Below are 17267 nucleotides of genomic sequence, written 5' to 3'. Positions count from 1 at the left end.
TGTGTGTGTGTGTGTGTGTGTGTGTGTGTGTGTGTGTGTGTGTGTGTGTGTGTGTGTGTGTGTGTGTGTGTGTGTGTGTGTGTGTGTGTGTGTGTGTGCGCGCGTGCGTGTGACATTAGAATGGTGGGGTTGTTGGGTCAAATTGTTGTGCAGACCTGACCTCCAGTGGGACTAGAACTGATGGCAGGTGTTTGCTTCACAGAGCCATAACAGTGTACTGTACGTGTACATGTACGTACGGTTGTGCTCAAAATGATTCAACCCCCCTCTGCAAATCTGCTTTATTGGTTAAATTCACAAACTGACAACTGAATGAAATAAATACATCATACACAACAATGTAAATAGCTCAACAAAAGTAACATGTTTTTTTTAATTCATTGCTAAATGCCACTTTCACTTTCAAGTATTCAACTCTTAATTACACCTGAAAACATATGTAATCAACTGCAATTGACTAGTCAAGGGCTAGAAGTTTGTTGACTGTGATTAGAGCAGTTAGAAACATGGCTAAGTCCTAGGAATGACCAGAAAAGTTCAGAGAAGAGATTATTGCTTTGCACAAAAAAGGAAAATTATATAAAACAATTGCAAAGACACTGAATGTTCCAAAAAGTAGGCTACAGTTTTTAGCATAGTTCACAAGTTCTAAGTCAAAGGAACAGTGGCTACACTAATGAACACATTTTTCAGAGGGGGTTGAATAATTTAGAGCGCAACTGTACTTGTCCTAACTTTGAGCCCATTAGCCTGGCCTGCTTGTGTGTTTAGCTTGGCTCAAGGGGTTCCCAGCTCAGTGACCTTGTGGTTAGATTGACCACCCTGACACTGGGAGGTCGTGGTTCGATCCCCGGACCGGTCATGCCAAAGACTCTGAAAAATGGGACTCGGTGCCTCCCTGCTTGGCACTCAGCTTCAAGGGTTGGAGGGGCCAAGTCCCTGTGACATCAGCCTTTGTCCAATAAAGTATACGATATATAATAACGTTTTGTAATAATAATCTAAATCTACAAAGTAGTAATAATAATAATAATAGTTACCTACTTCCTCCCGAGGGGGAATTTCAGTATTTTCAGCCCAACCCAGCTGATTCGCTGCCCACAAGGAGCGCTTGAGCAATTAGGGGTTAAGAGTCAGAGACACACACCGACATTGCTACCTTGGCTTGGAATCGAACCAGGGACAACCAGGGGCTCTGGTTCCTCAGGCGGGCTCCCTAACCATTCAGCTATGCCACCCCGTAACCTGTAGCTAAAGTAATTACAGTGGAGTAAATAGATTTGCCTCTAAGATGTGGTGGAATAGAAGTAGGACAAGTAGGACATTTATTTACCAACAAAAACAAAAGCCCAAATGACACATTCTTGGTTTGTTTCCACCTGTGTGTGTGTGTGTGTGTGTGTGTGTGTGTGTGTGTGTGTGTGTGTGTGTGTGTGCGTGTGCGTATGTGTGTGCGTGCGTGTGTGTGTGTGGCTGCTGCGTAAGGCGCAGGGCTGGCCTGCAGCTGGCTCCTTGCCCTTCTCATAGGGGCTGGGCTTAGAGCCGTGTTCAGCACCGATCCTCACCCTGCTCTGATTTATGGGTTCCTCCTTCCCCTCCCCTCCCATCCTCTCCTCTCTCTCTCCTGACCTTCCAGCCGTCAGCAGTCAGCACACCGACCTCGGCCTCCAAATGACCCCCCCCCCCCCCCCAAACGGCAGAGCAGAGACACCCTGTGTCCATCGACAAACTCAATGCGATGCTTCTTGGCCACCGTTGCCAGATTTTGTGTGAGAGAAAGATAAGCATTCCGGGTCTATGAAAACGAGCCCCAAAGAAGTGACTGTTATGCCAACCAGTGGTTCTCAACCTGTGGGTCCTATTTTGGGGGGTCCCCAGATGATTAACTGTTTTCTCACTCAACAGTAAACAGACCAACATAACGTTTAAGTGTATAGAGGGTATCTGCACATTTCTAAAGTGACAATTAAAGGACTTTTAATACCTCTAAAATGACTAAATTAAACATGGTGAAATTGTCAAATAGCCTATTAGAGGCAGAAATTTTGAAAATAGCTGATCTACATGCTCACAACGCCTCGCGTTGCTATTTTCACAATAGAACCGTGTTATACAAAATGTAATGCCTCAACTCTTAGTGCTCGTCAGAGTGGGGGGTCCCCTGTTAAAATATTATTATTTTGGGGGTCGCAGCCTGAAAAGGTTGAGAACCACTGTGTTAGGCCACATGAGCACTTTAAACCTATATGCGTTGTGAGCTTGTAGATTATGTGTTAAGTGTCTTTGCTCAGGGGCACTTCGACACTTCGACAGGGGCTTAAATAATAATGTTTAATGAATAGCCTTCAGATTCAGAAGGAGCTCAATTCAAAAGCTTTTCCTTACCATTCGTTTTGAGTGAGGTCAAGTGTGTATTAACGTTGAATTACGTACGTTCACTTGACTTTTGATCCAACCTGGTAACCTGCTGTGTCCAGTGATGGAAAAGTACTCACATGTATCAATACTACAATGTAGAAATACTGTTTCAAGTAAAAGTATGGAATTAAAAATGTACTTGACTAAAAGTACAAAAGTATTGACATTAATGTATTTACTGTAAAGTACCAAAAATAAAAGTATTATGCAGAATGTCCCATTTCAAGTTTTCAAATAGGCTATTTAAAAATCCTTTTTCTACAAGCTCACAATGCATCACGAAGGCGACGCATTGTGAGCTTGCAGACCGGCTATTTTCAAATGGCCAAAATGTATATAGGGCTGAAGTGGTTAATGTATGTTTTGTAATAATAATAATCAAAATCTATAAAGTAACAAGTAACTAAACATTTTCATATAATTGTAGTGCAGTAAAAGTACAATATTTGGATCCGAGAGAGTTGTGGAGTAGAAATGAAAATATTAGAAATGTGAAATACTCAAGTCCAATTGCAATACCTCAAAAATGTTACTTAGTTACTTATGTGTGTGTGTGTGTGTGTGTGTGTGTGTGTGTGTGTGTGTGTGTGTGTGTGTGTGTGTGTGTGTGTGTGTGTGTGTGTGTGTGTGTGTGTGTGTGTGTGTGTGTGTGTGTGTGTGTGTGCGCACGCTCTCGTGTGTCCTGTTGTTTACCAAATCAAATGATAAACAGCTCATCCTTAACTATGGCGTTTCAGAGAGCGTAACTAGTGGTTTTGAACTTGGACCTCAGCTATTTTAGGTTTGCACACCAATACTGGGTGACTGGAGATGAGTGTCTTTTTTTTAAAGAGCAAAAACAAAAAAGGATGTTGTTGGAGCTTTCATTTGGATTGTATTCTGTGAAGTAAAGATTTAGTGAAGTAAAGATTTATCTAATAGATTGCTTTTAGTTTCTGTGCCTAACACTGGTGGAATAAGCTGCAATGAGCCTTCAATATTGACTATCTAACATCCCCATTCCCCAAATATGGTTAGAAATGTTAATGTTTTAAAATGTAATTGTTTCAACTAGGAATTGTTTGGTGTTTTTGGTTTTTCGTTTAAGCTGTTTATATTATACATTAGTTTACATTTACATTACCGGTAGTTTATTCTTTTTGTTATTGTCTCACACTGTTGTAATCATTGGATCCACCCCTCCATGTAGTCCCAAGAAAATAAATGAACGTACAAACAAAAGCACACAATGTCATGGCAGTATACAATAAACATATTCCAAAATAGATCATCTCCAACTTTTCCAAAGTCAAACGGAACAAGAATCCTCTCATATCCACTTGGCTCACATCACACATTTTTGGGTATTTTGTCCTCTTTGACTTAAAGCTTGAAGTGTGCTCATGCATTTAAGTTTTGACTGATCCAAATGACTGGTTTCAGTCATTCGGATTCCATAGAATCCTACAAGATCAAAGATGGGCAAAAGATCTACAAGATCTTTGCTTGTAGATAGGATAATTTTGGTTATTATTTTAAGATTGAGTGCATTTTAAGTGGTCAAACTATGCTCAGAAGCATCTTGCAGTATATTTCATATAAAATCCAAGGTTAAAGCCTCGATCTGTGATTTCTCGACTAGTAACAGCAGGAAAATATTACTTAAACATCAACAGCAACTATTTTGAATTGTTTTACTGGATTTTAGGGGTTTAGCACTCCACTGAGAACCCCTCTCTGTTGTCGAAGCAGCAACCTCGTGTTCTAACTGCGTTTACACAAGCTCCTCAGTGGCTCAGCGTAGGAAAGAGCGAAGAGAAGGAGGATGTCCTCTGCTGTGAGGATCAAATGTGAGGGAAAGCGCCAGGCCGCCGATTTACTGCTCCTATCGGTGCCGTTATGCCGCTATGAGAGCTTTTGAACGGCGTGAATAATGCATGCCCTGCTTCATGTCTTGGAAACGGAGCTTAAGTGGGATTTGAAGGGGTGACAGTTTTTCAGCAGTTCAGAAAATGGGAATGGAACAAGAAGCAACATCTTGGCCAATGCTTTTCTATGAGTCACTCTCGGAACGGAACGGAACGCAACGCCGGCCTGGCATGGCGACCAGCTCTGAGCAGCATGCATGCATCCTGTCAGTACAGTAGAGGAGACTACGCCCAGTTGAAGTAAAACATGCAATCGTTGTCATGTGTTCTTTTTTTCCCCCAATGGTGACACACTGTTAAATGGTGACACACTCTGTTAAATGTGACACACTCTGTTAAATGGTGACTAGGGATGGGTCGATAAGCGATATTATCGTTTATCGTGAAAAAAAAAACAACGTGCCACGTTGTGAGCTTGTACAGTAGATCTGCAATTTTTTTGGCAAACGTTCCGCCCCAGGATAATGGATGTTGGGGATATTTTGATTATCGCGATAATATCGTAAATCACGATTTCTTTGGTCAAAATAATCATGATATGACATTTTTATATCGTCCCATCCCTAATGGTGACACACTCTGTTATTTTGTTCTTCTTTCGAACAGGAGCCCGGGGCCTACAGGAGGTGATGTAAGGTGAATGAGACCAGAAGGACGATAACAAACCAAAGCTACCACACATCCGCAGCTCCTGCCGTCGCCGCCGCAACCCCCTACCTTCCCTCACCAGGAACGAGGCGTCCCTCTGGGTGCCCCCCCCTCCCCCCTCTGTTCCATGCCCCAGAAACGCCATGCGCTGCACCAGGAGAGGACCCACCGGTGCCCCATAGACAGCCAGACCCCTTGCGCCCCTGCCCTCCCCGCGCTCCTCCTTCCGCAACGCCCCTGACTCTCCACCGCTCGACCAGTCCGTCCGCCCGTGGGGGAGGATGAAGAAGGTGGGCGCGTGGTCGGCGGAGGACGTCTCCCATTGGCTGAGCGAGGAGGGCATGCAGGAGTACGGCGACGCCCTGCGGCAGACTGACGGCGCCGGCCTGCTCCGGCTGACGGCCCGGGACTTCTCGGCGCCGCCGCTATCCCTGGTGTCGTCGGATGGCGGGCGGCAGCTGCTAGAGCGGCTGGAGACGCTGCGGATCGAGACGCACATCCAGGTAGGGGTGGCCGAGATGGGAAAATACAATATCATGATATTTTGTCAAAGCTGTATCACGATACACGATCGTATCATGATTCTTTTTCATGTTGGTTTTCATGGTTATTTTTTCAAGTTACTTGACAGTACAACCACCTACAACAAGGTAACAAAAACTAAAAGAAAAGGTCCAGGGACTCTCTGGTTTCCTTTTGAGAGTTTTAAATTGACCCCTACAAGTATGTAACTCTGACAGTATACAGTATACTGTCAGAGTAAGGGTGTATACTGTCAGAGTAACGGAGACCTTGACATTGTAAAGTTTGAGAACTGCTGATTTAGACCAAAATGCAGATTTAAATGAATATATATATATATATATATATATATATATATATATTATTTTTTTATTTATTTTTCTCTGAAAAGGCATATCGCGGAGACATTGTATTGTCTTAATGATATTTATCACCATATTGCCCACCCCTACATCCAGGCGCACAAGAACGGCCATGCCAACGGGCACATTACGGGGGGCTCGCTGCCCAACGGCACCGCCAACGGCGCCTCCTCGGGCCTCAACGGCTTCCGCAAGGAGGTGCTCATCCCCATCCCGCCGTCGTCGGAGGCCACCCGCTCGTCGTTCCCCGCCGAGTGGGCGAAGACGGGGGTGGCGTTCGTCTACGCCGTGGTGTGCTTCGTCACCACCACCGTGGTCATCTCGGTGGTGCACGAGCGGGTGCCCACCAAGGAGCACACGCCGCCGCTGCCCGACAAGTTCTTCGACCTGTTCGAGCGCGTGGAGTGGGCCTTCTCCATCTGCGAGATCAACGGCATGCTGCTGGTGGCGCTCTGGCTCCTGCAGTGGGCTCTGCTCAAGTACAGGTGAGTCCCAGTGTTGATTTCGTTGACTAAAACTATGACAAGAAATGTTCTTTTCACTGACGAAAACGAAATAAAAACTAAGCTTTGAAGACTAAAACTAAGACTAAATATATTGACAACTTCGTCAACAAAATAAAAACTAGACTAAAACGTTAGGGAGGGACTAGTGGAGAAGAGAGTCATTTTATGTTTGGTTGCTCTCAGGTGTTGCATGCTGAAAATAGCAGATCTACAAGCTCACAACGCGTCGTGCGGTGTAAAATCTGTCATTACGATGCCATCAAGGCCTGCCAATTTACATTTCAGTTGACTAAATAAACTGTAGATTTAGTCGCCTAAAATCTTATGATATTTAGTAGACTAAAATCAGACTAAAACTCTCTCACATTTCAGGTGACTAAATTATGACTTCTAAATTACATTTTATTCAAAAGACTATGACTAAAACGAAAAAAAAAAAAAAAATTGCTGTCGAAAACAACACTGGTGAGTCGGCCGCTGCGCTCGACGTCGGCAGCTTGTTTGACCGTTGAGTCGAGACCCTTCGAGTCTGAAGAGCGTTGCTGCCGGGTAAACCTCTTATCTCCATGTGGGGTTTTTTTCTCTGTAAATGAATGCCCCAACTTGATCATACTAAACAGCGTCACACGAAAGCAGCAGATCTGCAGGCTTTAACACGGCGCCAAGCGACACGTTTCAAGCTTGTAGATCTGCTACTTTTGATGCTTTTGAATTTGAATCCTGAAAAGTTAGTTTTTGGACAGTTTTCACCCGACAGAGATGATAGCTTCCTGTTCCTAAACGTTTTTCCGGTGCCGAATTACAGACTCTCTGTAGCATTCAAAGATTGTGGAAGAGATAGTTTGGCTTGAGAAACTAAGCGTTGCTGTAACCAGCTTTTTGCATGTTGGTTACGTGGTTTTGTGGACATCTAAAGAAAGATGGCAGTACAAACGTTTCTGATGACATTCTAGGCGAGAAATAGGCAGTGCAATTGCTCAATATTGATATATTTCACTTTTACGCAGGCTTGTTTAAAACGTTCGGGGTCAGTATAGGGTTGTCCATTTTTGCGACCTTACCATGAGAAATGTCACAGTCGTGTACACATTTTTCTATGGGCAAACCCATAGGCCGTAAAAATGTGCCATCATGATGTCATCATGCTCTGATGTCACTGTGATGTCAGGGGAACCACTCTACCAGAATGGGTTTGCCGCTCTGACATCACGCTCTGGCTTCGCTGTGATGTCATACTAACAGAACCCCTTTTATGCCCATATATGGAGTTGCCTGATGTCATCAATATTAATGATGCCCTGTTAGAGAGATCCCTCTGATGCCAGGGGGAACAAATATATTTTATGCCCATATATGGAGATATGGAGATCCCTTTGATGACGTGTCACTTGTTGCCCTGAGGTGTCTTACTAGTACTAGTACCCACTTCACCTACAGTATGAAAAAACAACATCTCGTTGCTGTCGGCTAGAAACTATCTCCATATTCCAACTTGTTTGTGTTTTTTTGAGCGGTGGTTACACCGTCTCCTATACGTGGCTGTGTGTGTATGCGTGCGTGTGTGTGTGTGTGTGTGTGCGTGTGTGTCTGTATGTAGCCTGAAGTACCTTTTTTGACCACACATGTTAAGGGAGGGGCGCTGTTGTTCAGGCCAGGCCAGACACACACACACACACACACACACACACACACACACACACACACACCCAACCCACACACAGGCACCCCTCCCCCCCCCCCCCCACGACCACCGCTCAGTTCACACGGGTGTGATTTTGTATTTTGTACGCAACAAGTGACTTTTTCCAGCCTGAATCTTCGTCACCTTGTGACAAAGTTACTTTATATTTGTTATATTTACGTTGTCTTGGCGTTTATGTTCCTTGTGGAGGTGTGTGTTTGTATTTTCTTAGCCAGGCCTATAAATATATACAGCCATAAATAGCGGAGCTGTGGTCCTGTGTGGTTGTGTGTGGGTGTGGGTGTGTGTGTGGGTGTGGGTGTGGGTTCCAGGCAGCTCATGCCAGCAGCCGTGCCCAGAACGGAGCTCTGTGTGCGGGGTAGAAGCACAGACGGTTTGTGTCCGTCTCTCTGGTGCTTCTGAGATCAATCATCCAAGACGTCTGCACTTTACGTACACTTTAGAAACCAGCCCCCCCAAAAAACGGAACCCGCAAATACCAGTATTTACGAGTTTACAGAAAGAAAAAACAAGCCCAAAGTCTCTTACAGTCAGCAGACCTGGCAACACTGGTAACCCAGCAGATACCAGAGGAAATGAATACCTGCTTTCCGGCAGCCGTGTGGCTGGTGGTTAAGGTCGCTGTCAGTGAGGCGAACATTTCAGCTTCAGGAAGCTAAACAAGACTGTAGTTTACTTTCATGCTCTGCAGCTTGACGCTCCGTCCCCCAGGGTCCTTAAACCGTCACGGTGTCCTAACCCTAAGTTGTAGATCTGACTGCGGTCAATCTGATGCGAATTCTTTACATTTCTCTCATGCTTCTGTTCTCTTCCCAGGTCTATTGTCGGCCGTCGGTTCTTCTTCATCGTGGGCACACTCTACCTGTATCGCTGCATCACCATGTACATCACCACTCTGCCTGTGCCTGGGATGCACTTCAAATGCTCTCCAAAGGTATGTTATACACATCGTTGCTGTTGGGCAGAAACTTTCATCTCAGAATTTCAATTTTTTACGTTTTGCTTAATCGTACAACAGTGTTGTGCAAAAGTAGCCTAGTGAAAATAGCCAGTCTACAAGCAAGGCGACATGTCACGTTGTGAGCTTGTAATTGTCACCTGAAATGCTGTAGAAGTGACCTGTGTCATTCATTGGCCTTGGCTTGGTTTATCACACACGTGCCTTTGTCCACGGCAATGCTGTCATTATTTGACTTGACTTGGTAGATTTCATAAATCTTGTTAAAATGTCGAAACCTTTTTCTGCAAAGAGATGACGTCACTTGATTGCCGTTGCACCACTGAACCATACTAATACGGTATGTCCAAAACAAAGTTTTCATACTGTATGCAACACAAGACGAAAACAAGATTTTCATATGCAACAAAAGCCAAAAACAAAGTTTTATGCAACACAAGACAAAAACAAAGTTTTATGCAACACAAGACAAAAACAAAGTTTTCATACTGTATGCAACACAACACAAAAAAATGTTTCGTGAAGCTTTGGTATTTACTGTAATCTGTATGTATTATAGTAAAACTGGAAGTGTGTAAGAAAATTTCAACACAGCTTCAACTTGATCTTTTTGTGAACTTAAAACCGACATCCCCACAAAGTAGAAGCGGCTCACTTGTACACGTGCATTTCCTCTGTGAGAGTGGAACTGTGGTGAACCCCTGTTACTCAACATGTGGTCCGGGGACCAACAGCGGACCAATTGGACCCCTTGATGGGTCTGTAACTCTGAGAGTAGTACAAACAGAACCTTAAATAATCACTGAGGACACAGTAGATCGGGGATCCAGTATACTGTAGTTTAAGCATCTCACTTACACAGGCGTTTCCTCTCAAGTGTGAAAGGAGCTGTGGAGATGACAGAACCCACGTTTTGCGGAGCCTGCGATTTCAGCTCGTTTGTGAAATCTGCCTGAGTGGTGGTGGTATTATTTATTCAGGGGTCTTCAACGTTTTCAGGCCATGGACCCCTTAGTCGAGAGAGAGAGATGAAGCAGGGATCCCCACAACCCATAGATACCATATAGTTTCATCGTTTGACAGCACAATCATCAGTGTATTTTGGATTCATGTCAATTTGTGTTTTCAGATATTTAACCAGTAGAACCGTCAAGTCTGCTCTTTTTCCCCTCTACAAAACCTTTGCCGAAAATAGCTGATCTATGTCTGAGGACGTAGATCAGGACCCCCTGTTGAAGACCCTTTATTTATTTATTTATTTATTATTATTTTTTACTTCATTGAGTATAGAATTGTGGACATACTGTATGTATTCATACAGGCCTATCTTTTTGATCTCCTAAAATGCTATCATTGTTTTGCTGGTACGAATAGGTGTGCCATCTATGAGTTATTTTTGTTTCCTCGTCAAAACTATGCAATCCAATAAGCTTTTGCTCATCATTAATCTATCACTCAGACAGACACATCGATTCCACAATAATTCACAATTCCACGACAGGCGTGCAGCTGGTTTCAGTCCACACAGAGCGTGGTTATTCACAGCTTGGCAATCAACAAAATGACCTCGTAATCCATTTGTTTCAGATGTGGCAATCAGACACACATATTTATTTCCATTCCATGTTGCATGTTGACAGCAGCTTTTCTTAATGATTTCCACATATTTTTCTGATCTTCTCACATGAGAGATGTATGTTATGAATGGCCTAGAATTATTTAATGCTTTAACCATTGAAAAATAGTTAACAGCGCAGCATCCTGAGTGCCATCCTGTGAGCTTGCAGATCTGCTATTTTTTCTTTCTTTGAATATATCTTTTTAAAGCGCGGCACCGAATAGTTAAAGCATAAAATAATGGTTGAAGCGGTTCAAATCTAAAGTGACACAGATTTGCGTTCAGGTCTAAATGGGTTTTTAATGAATGAATGTCTTTGTGTTTGTTCCTCGTAGCTGCTGGGGAACTGGGAGGCGCAGATGAGGAGGATAATGAAGATGATCGCTGGTGGGGGTCTGTCCATCACCGGCTCCCACACCATGTGTGGAGACTACCTGTACAGCGGGCACACCGTCATGTTAACACTAACCTATCTCTTCATCAAGGAGTGTAAGTACCAGGCTTCTGCTCCCAGTACATGTCTGTTTGACCACTTCAACCAGGGGTCTTTAATGTTTTCACGCCAGGATGAGCTATTTCTTTCCCTCTACTCCATCCAAACCTCTTGGCCGAAAATAACTGATTTACAAGCTCTCAGTGCCTCGCGGCGCAAGTGGAGTCCCTCTGGGCTCTGTACTTGTTATTGCGGGGGAAGCTTTTGCTGAAAATAGCCAATCGACAAGCTCACAACATGACACAACACGCTGTGCTGTGAGTGTTAAATTGTATTGTACAGTAATCATTGCTGTATTGAGTGTTTGTTCAGTAACAGTTATAACCGTTATAGTTACAGTATCCCTCATCACTTTACAGAAAATGCATTTTCAGCTCGGGATGCTAATTTCAACCAATCAGGAGAGAGGACTCATACAGGATAAACAAGTAAAATAGTTCTAGTTGATGAAAAAATAAATAAAAAAATGAAGAGACGAAATTGGAACGCATTACCAGTAAGACTCCCTAATCACTAATCGGGAGATAAGCGACCATCACGTTGCATACACAAACTTCAGAAGGCAATGGTAGCCAATCAGGAGGGAATATGGGAAATGGGACAGATCCATGGTGACTTTAGAGATACTGTGTACCACTTTGGGTGATTTTAGGGCAAAATCTGTAGGAGCATTGTCCAAAAAATGTGTTTTGCAAGAATCGGTCTCATGGTGGCGCTGGAAGAGGGCCATGGGATTAATGAGGGGTGGAGGTTGTGGTTTGGCAGCCAAGGAGTGTGTGTGCAACGTTTGGCATGGATAGGGGCAACGGTGGCGGAGATATGAGTAGGGGAAAAGTGTATAAAATGTAAGCTGACACATGGGTTCTCTCTCCTGATTCAACTCAATATTGGCTTCTTGGCTTGTTTTCTTGAAGTGTTTCTTGTAAGGAAATGTATAGGAAATATTAACTGTTCATAATTCACAAACCTTTCAGAGCTACAATGTTGAATTCACTAATCTTTCAGAGCTACAATGTTGATGATGCAATGCTGGTTCCATTGTACCAGACGCCCTGTTGATACAACAGTGACATCTAGTGTCGACACGGGGGAATGGCTTTTGATTAAAACAGAAAGGGGAAATGTCAGTGTCATGCTAGATGAGGGAAAACCAGTCCAACAAGTGTTCTTTATCTCACCGTGTCCAGCCACCTCTCATGTAGCCACACGTATCAGAGATCTTCACCTATACCCATACTGTCTGGTGACATAGTAGCTCAGTGTTGTAGGGCAGTGGTTCTCAACCTGTGGGTCGGGTCCCCAAATTACTTTGGGGGGGTCCACAGATGTTTAGCTAACAAAATAGCAGATCTACATTGTGAGCATGTAGATCAGCTATGTTTTACAATGGAATAAATCGAGTCAAACCAAATGTAATGCCAACTATTACAATTCCAAGTGCTTGTGCAGAGGGGATCCCCAGTTCAAATATGATTATTTGCCTGTTGTGGAGTCATCAAAAAAGCAACTGGTTTAAGCACCGTTGGTCCGACCAGTTTAACATTCACCAGTGTCGGCAGGTTAACATTCACTAGGTTAGCATTCACCAACGTTAGCATTTCACCAGGTTAGCATTCACCAGCGTCGGCAGGTTAGCATTTCACCATGTTGGCGTTCACCAGGGTTAGTTTTACTGAGGTTAAGGTTAAGGTTAGGTGTATCTCGATCCCCCCGACTTTCGCCACCTCCGCGCAGCCAATCACAAGCTTACGCTGCCTTAACCCAGTTGCTTTTTTGATACACTCGGACTGAACGACCTGCAAATAACACTCTCCCGCCCTGGCATAGCACCCCCCTGCCCCCTTATCTCGTTCCTGGACGTGTTTAGCTCCATGAGTGTTAAGAAGGAGAGTTTGGTTAGCTAGGTTTTTGTCTTTGCTTTTGGGTGTATTGTTGTTAACACCTTGACGTCCGAAATAGAATGGTGGTTGGTAGATTAGCCGTGACATTTCTATTATTGTATTGTGATCTGAGACATAATATTATGTTTATAAACATGACCCCGCAGCCCCTCCATCTTGAACAGCGCCGCTGTTTTTTCTTTTTTTTTTTTTCCCAGGCCAGTAACTCACCATGATTTTCTCGATTTCCGTTGGGATAGAATGGGGGTTTTGGCCGATCGTCGATGTCCCCGTGCGTTTCGCGTGCGCGATCCTTTCACGTAAATGTCCCCGCAAATAGTCCATGTGTGACTGAAGAACAGAACTGAAAAGTTTCGCTGGGAGTAGCCTTGGAGAAGGAGAGGCGCTGACGTCACCTCTGCTTCATGCACGGTCTGCATGAGCTATCAGTGCACGAGTGGTGACTAGGGAAGGTTAGACGATCGCCGATTTTCGGATCAAAAGCTTTTATTCCGGTTTTAAAGACAAAGTCCGGGAATGTACGACGTGGCTGAGAGTCCCTGGGGGGATGTGCGATATAGTACGGTTTTAACATTAAGGGGCTCCCCGTGGCTTAGAAGGTGTTAAGCCTGTTATTTTTGTTTTTCTTTTCTAAACTGTCAGATTCCCCAAAGCGGTTCTGGTGGTACCAGTGGTTCTGTTGGACGCTGAGCGCGGTGGGGATCTTCTGCATCCTGCTGGCCCATGACCACTACACCGTGGACGTGGTGGTGGCATACTTCATCACTACACGTCTCTTCTGGTGGTACCACACCATGGCCAACCAGCAGGTGAGTTCAGCACCTTTTTGAACACATCTGATGCCAACCCCGAGTTTCCCGAGTTTGGGTTTTTCTTTCAAAAATGTTTTTTGGACCTCCAAAAACTAGGCATGATCGCAATCACGAAATTGCATGTTTAAGCCCCATACCAACCCCATCTTTAAAACATGGCAGCCATGTTTGTTTACATTTGAAGAAAACATAATGGCAGCTATCTCATGAATGCCTGAACGGATTTCCAAGCGGATGTTTTAGTTTGAAAGCTGTGAACAGCGTGCACACACGTGGTGCATGATCTAGGCATGGGCGTGCATGATCCGCGCACTATGAATTACATGGAAGTCTATGGAGACATGGCATCTTGGACCTTCAAATAGATTTTTTCATTGCAACGTATGTGTTAATGGTAGCTCTCCATCGCACCGACGTCGGCGGTGGTAATGTTGGAAAGTGATTAGGGAAGCGTCGAAAGGCCTTCGACCGCCTGATAGCAGCGTGCTTGTGGTATGGAAATGTTTTGAAAAGGAATTGTTAAACCTTAATGTGTTGGAACCTTCTGAGGATGCATTATTGGCTGTTTTGCATATGCCTATATACTAGATGTCAACTGAACTGAATATGTTCCTATGTTTTGGCAAAGCCTTTAGCTGGGTCTCACCGGATCAGCACGTTTTGACAAGCGGTCAGTTAGTCCTGCTCTCAATACAGCGGTGTGGAATTGGGATGTGCTCTACTACCTGTACTGTATTTGCCTGCCACAAAATCCTGCATGCATTCCAGCTAAAAGCCAGCCTGGGTGTGTTCCGCAAACTTGTCGCAAATGTTATACATACATAGGCCCTGTTGGAACTATAAAAGGAGGTTGTTAAACTTGATAGCTGGGACAAGCTTAGCGGTACATAAACTCCTGAATACCCCTGAGTCATCCACTGTTAACAGACTCTACATGTGTTTGTATAAAAACGTGCTCTGTTAGTATCACGTTGACCTGGCATCTGGGTCGCATAGAGGTAAGGCTCAACCGCCACCGTGGAAATTCATCTTGGGTTCCCAGACTGGGATTTTTTTTTTCTTCAAATGTCCTACACAGCAATAGGAGAAATAAGAAAACATGTGTTCAAAATAATCCTGGTTAGGGCTGTCACAATTATTACATAATCGTCTAATTGTGATTATTTGACATTATCGCAATTATTTTGTCATAATCGTCATAATCGTGAATGTTGAAAAATGTCCGAAATAGTGGAAATAGCAGATCTACATGCTCACAACGCGTCGCATCGCGACGCGTTGTGAGCTTGTAGATCGGCTATTTCCACTATCAAAGTTATTTTTTAAGTAGTACAGGTAAGTTGTCAAATATGTCAGTAATTTCTTTGTATATTTAGGTTATGTGTCATATCTACCATGTACAACTTCAAAGCCTAAAAGCCAAACAGAAATGTAATTATCAACGACAAAAACACAATTAAATCGTTAATCGCCAATTATTTGAGTGACAATTAATCGTCATGTAAAATGTCATATCGTGACAGCCCTAATCCTGGTTCATGGTTTGTTAGTTCCTGGTTCGTAATAAAAAATAATATAATATGTTCCATTTGTTTTTTTTCCATTCAGTCATTGAAGGAGACGTCGCAGAGCAACCCTTTCTCCCGGGTCTGGTGGTACCGGATGTTCCTGTACTTTGAGGAGAACGTCAAAGGCGTCGTCCCTCGGAACTACCAGCTTCCGTTCACGTGGAGAGCCTCCCCATGGACCCGTGGTGTCAAGTACAACAGACTAGAGATGCAGTGACCTGCCCCGGGAGGAAAGCTTTCCCCACAGTGGCAATGTCACCCATGGAAAGACGGCGTTGTGACACTTATAAGCGTTGTCCTTTTTCCTCGCTAGTGCTCGGTAAACACATCCCCTATCTAAATGGCTAGCACTGTGAACTCACTACTTTGTTTCTTTCAACGACAACGACAAACAATTTCTCTACGTTCGCCGCTCTCTTCCTGGTGGCGATTTTCTTTTGTGGAAAAAATGGCACTAATCTTTATTTTTCTCCTTCAACAACCATGTTGCAGGTTATGCTGCTTTGTGTAGTAGATGGAGAAAGCATTTCAACTGACCATTTTGTTTCACTCTTGTTCAGTTTAATGGCCATAATATGGACTTCATGAGTTATGATTCATTCGTTTGACTTTGTTTTCAAAGGGTTCTTATCCATGTTCTTGTAAGATTTATTTCATTCGAATTATTACGTGAAACGTTTATTTAATAACCAAAATGCCATAATCAGTAACCTTTTTTTTCCTTCTTCTTTTTATAGTGAATTACTTTTGTAAAACTTGCTAAAAACTAAATCAAAATGCAAAAAAAAGAAAAAATAAATTTTCTAAGTACTCCAACTTTATTTTTCAAAAATGAATGATGTCCAACAGAAGATTTTTTTTAGATTTTTACCTTTTTCAAGATGGGAGAACTGAGAGCAAAGTAATCTATTGTGGTGTACAGCGTTATTCCAGTGCCTTTCCTTATAGCTTGATTGTACAACAGTTGGAGTCCGTCGTCCGTCTTTGTGTTCCTCTGGGTCGTGTGTGGGGCTTCCCACACTGTGGCACAGGGGTGGGGATGGGACCGTATGAAAATTACACGTAGCGATTATTGGGGCAAAAATGATTGCGATTAACGATATTATCGCGATAATCGAAATAGGCTTAAAACGTAATTAAAATCTCCGATACGATTATTGTGAGCGTTTTCTTTTTTTTATCGCGAATAATAATGACTATTATCGTCCCATCCCTACATAGGGGGTCGTGTGTGTGTGTGTGTGTGTGTGTGTGTGTGTGTGTGTGTGTGTGTGTGTGTGTGTGTGTGTGTGTGTGTGTGTGTGTGTGTGTGTGTGTGTGTGTGTGTGTGTGTGTGTGTGTGTGTGTGTGTCAGTGGTGTAAAAAGTACTTACATTCTTTACTTAAAGGGGAAGACCACCCATTTTCAATATTGAACTATGTCATTAATATACCTTAGAGGAGTTGTGTGGAAATAGAAATAAGTTCCCCCTCTTCTGTGTGGCCTAGAACTGGAGGATTGATTTGGGGGTTTGTATTGTTAAGTACAATGTTTACAATACAAACCCCAAAATCAATCCTCCAGTTCTAGGCAACACAGAAGAGGGGGAACTTTTTTTCTATTTCCACACAACTCCTCTAAGGTATATTAATGACATAGTTCAATATTGAAAATGGGTGGTCTTCCCCTTTAAGTACAAGTATCGATACTGCAATGTAGATGTACTCTGTTACAAGTAGAAGTCCGGTATTCAGTAAAAGTACAAAAGTATTGGTATCAAAATGTACTAAAAGTACCAAAAGTAAAAGTACTCATTGTGCAGAATGTCCCATTTCAAGTTATCAATTGTATAAAAATCTAGCAGTATACAAA

The 17267-nt window shown here is 43.3% G+C and overlaps 1 protein-coding gene across 2 annotated transcripts in view; it reads left to right on the top strand.

Annotated features, from left to right (window-relative positions):
• sgms1a (sphingomyelin synthase 1a) overlaps positions 1-16879 on the top strand; it is a 72708-nt gene extending 55829 nt beyond the window's left edge. For both annotated transcript variants that reach the window (XM_080741065.1, XM_080741066.1), the window contains 6 exons: positions 4932-5476; positions 5954-6342; positions 8882-8999; positions 10977-11130; positions 13678-13844; positions 15456-16879. In XM_080741065.1, the coding sequence (XP_080597191.1) occupies positions 5255-5476; positions 5954-6342; positions 8882-8999; positions 10977-11130; positions 13678-13844; positions 15456-15632 (1227 nt within the window). In that variant the 5' untranslated portion in view covers positions 4932-5254 and the 3' untranslated portion in view covers positions 15633-16879. The remainder of the gene's footprint in view (positions 1-4931; positions 5477-5953; positions 6343-8881; positions 9000-10976; positions 11131-13677; positions 13845-15455) is intronic.
• Positions 16880-17267: the final 388 nt, after the last annotated feature.

The sequence above is a fragment of the Nannobrachium achirus genome (genome assembly GCF_963921795.1).
Source record: "Nannobrachium achirus genome assembly, chromosome: 13".
NCBI classification, from domain to species: Eukaryota; Metazoa; Chordata; class Actinopteri; order Myctophiformes; family Myctophidae; genus Nannobrachium; species Nannobrachium achirus.
This window is presented reverse-complemented; position numbering and strand designations above follow the sequence as displayed.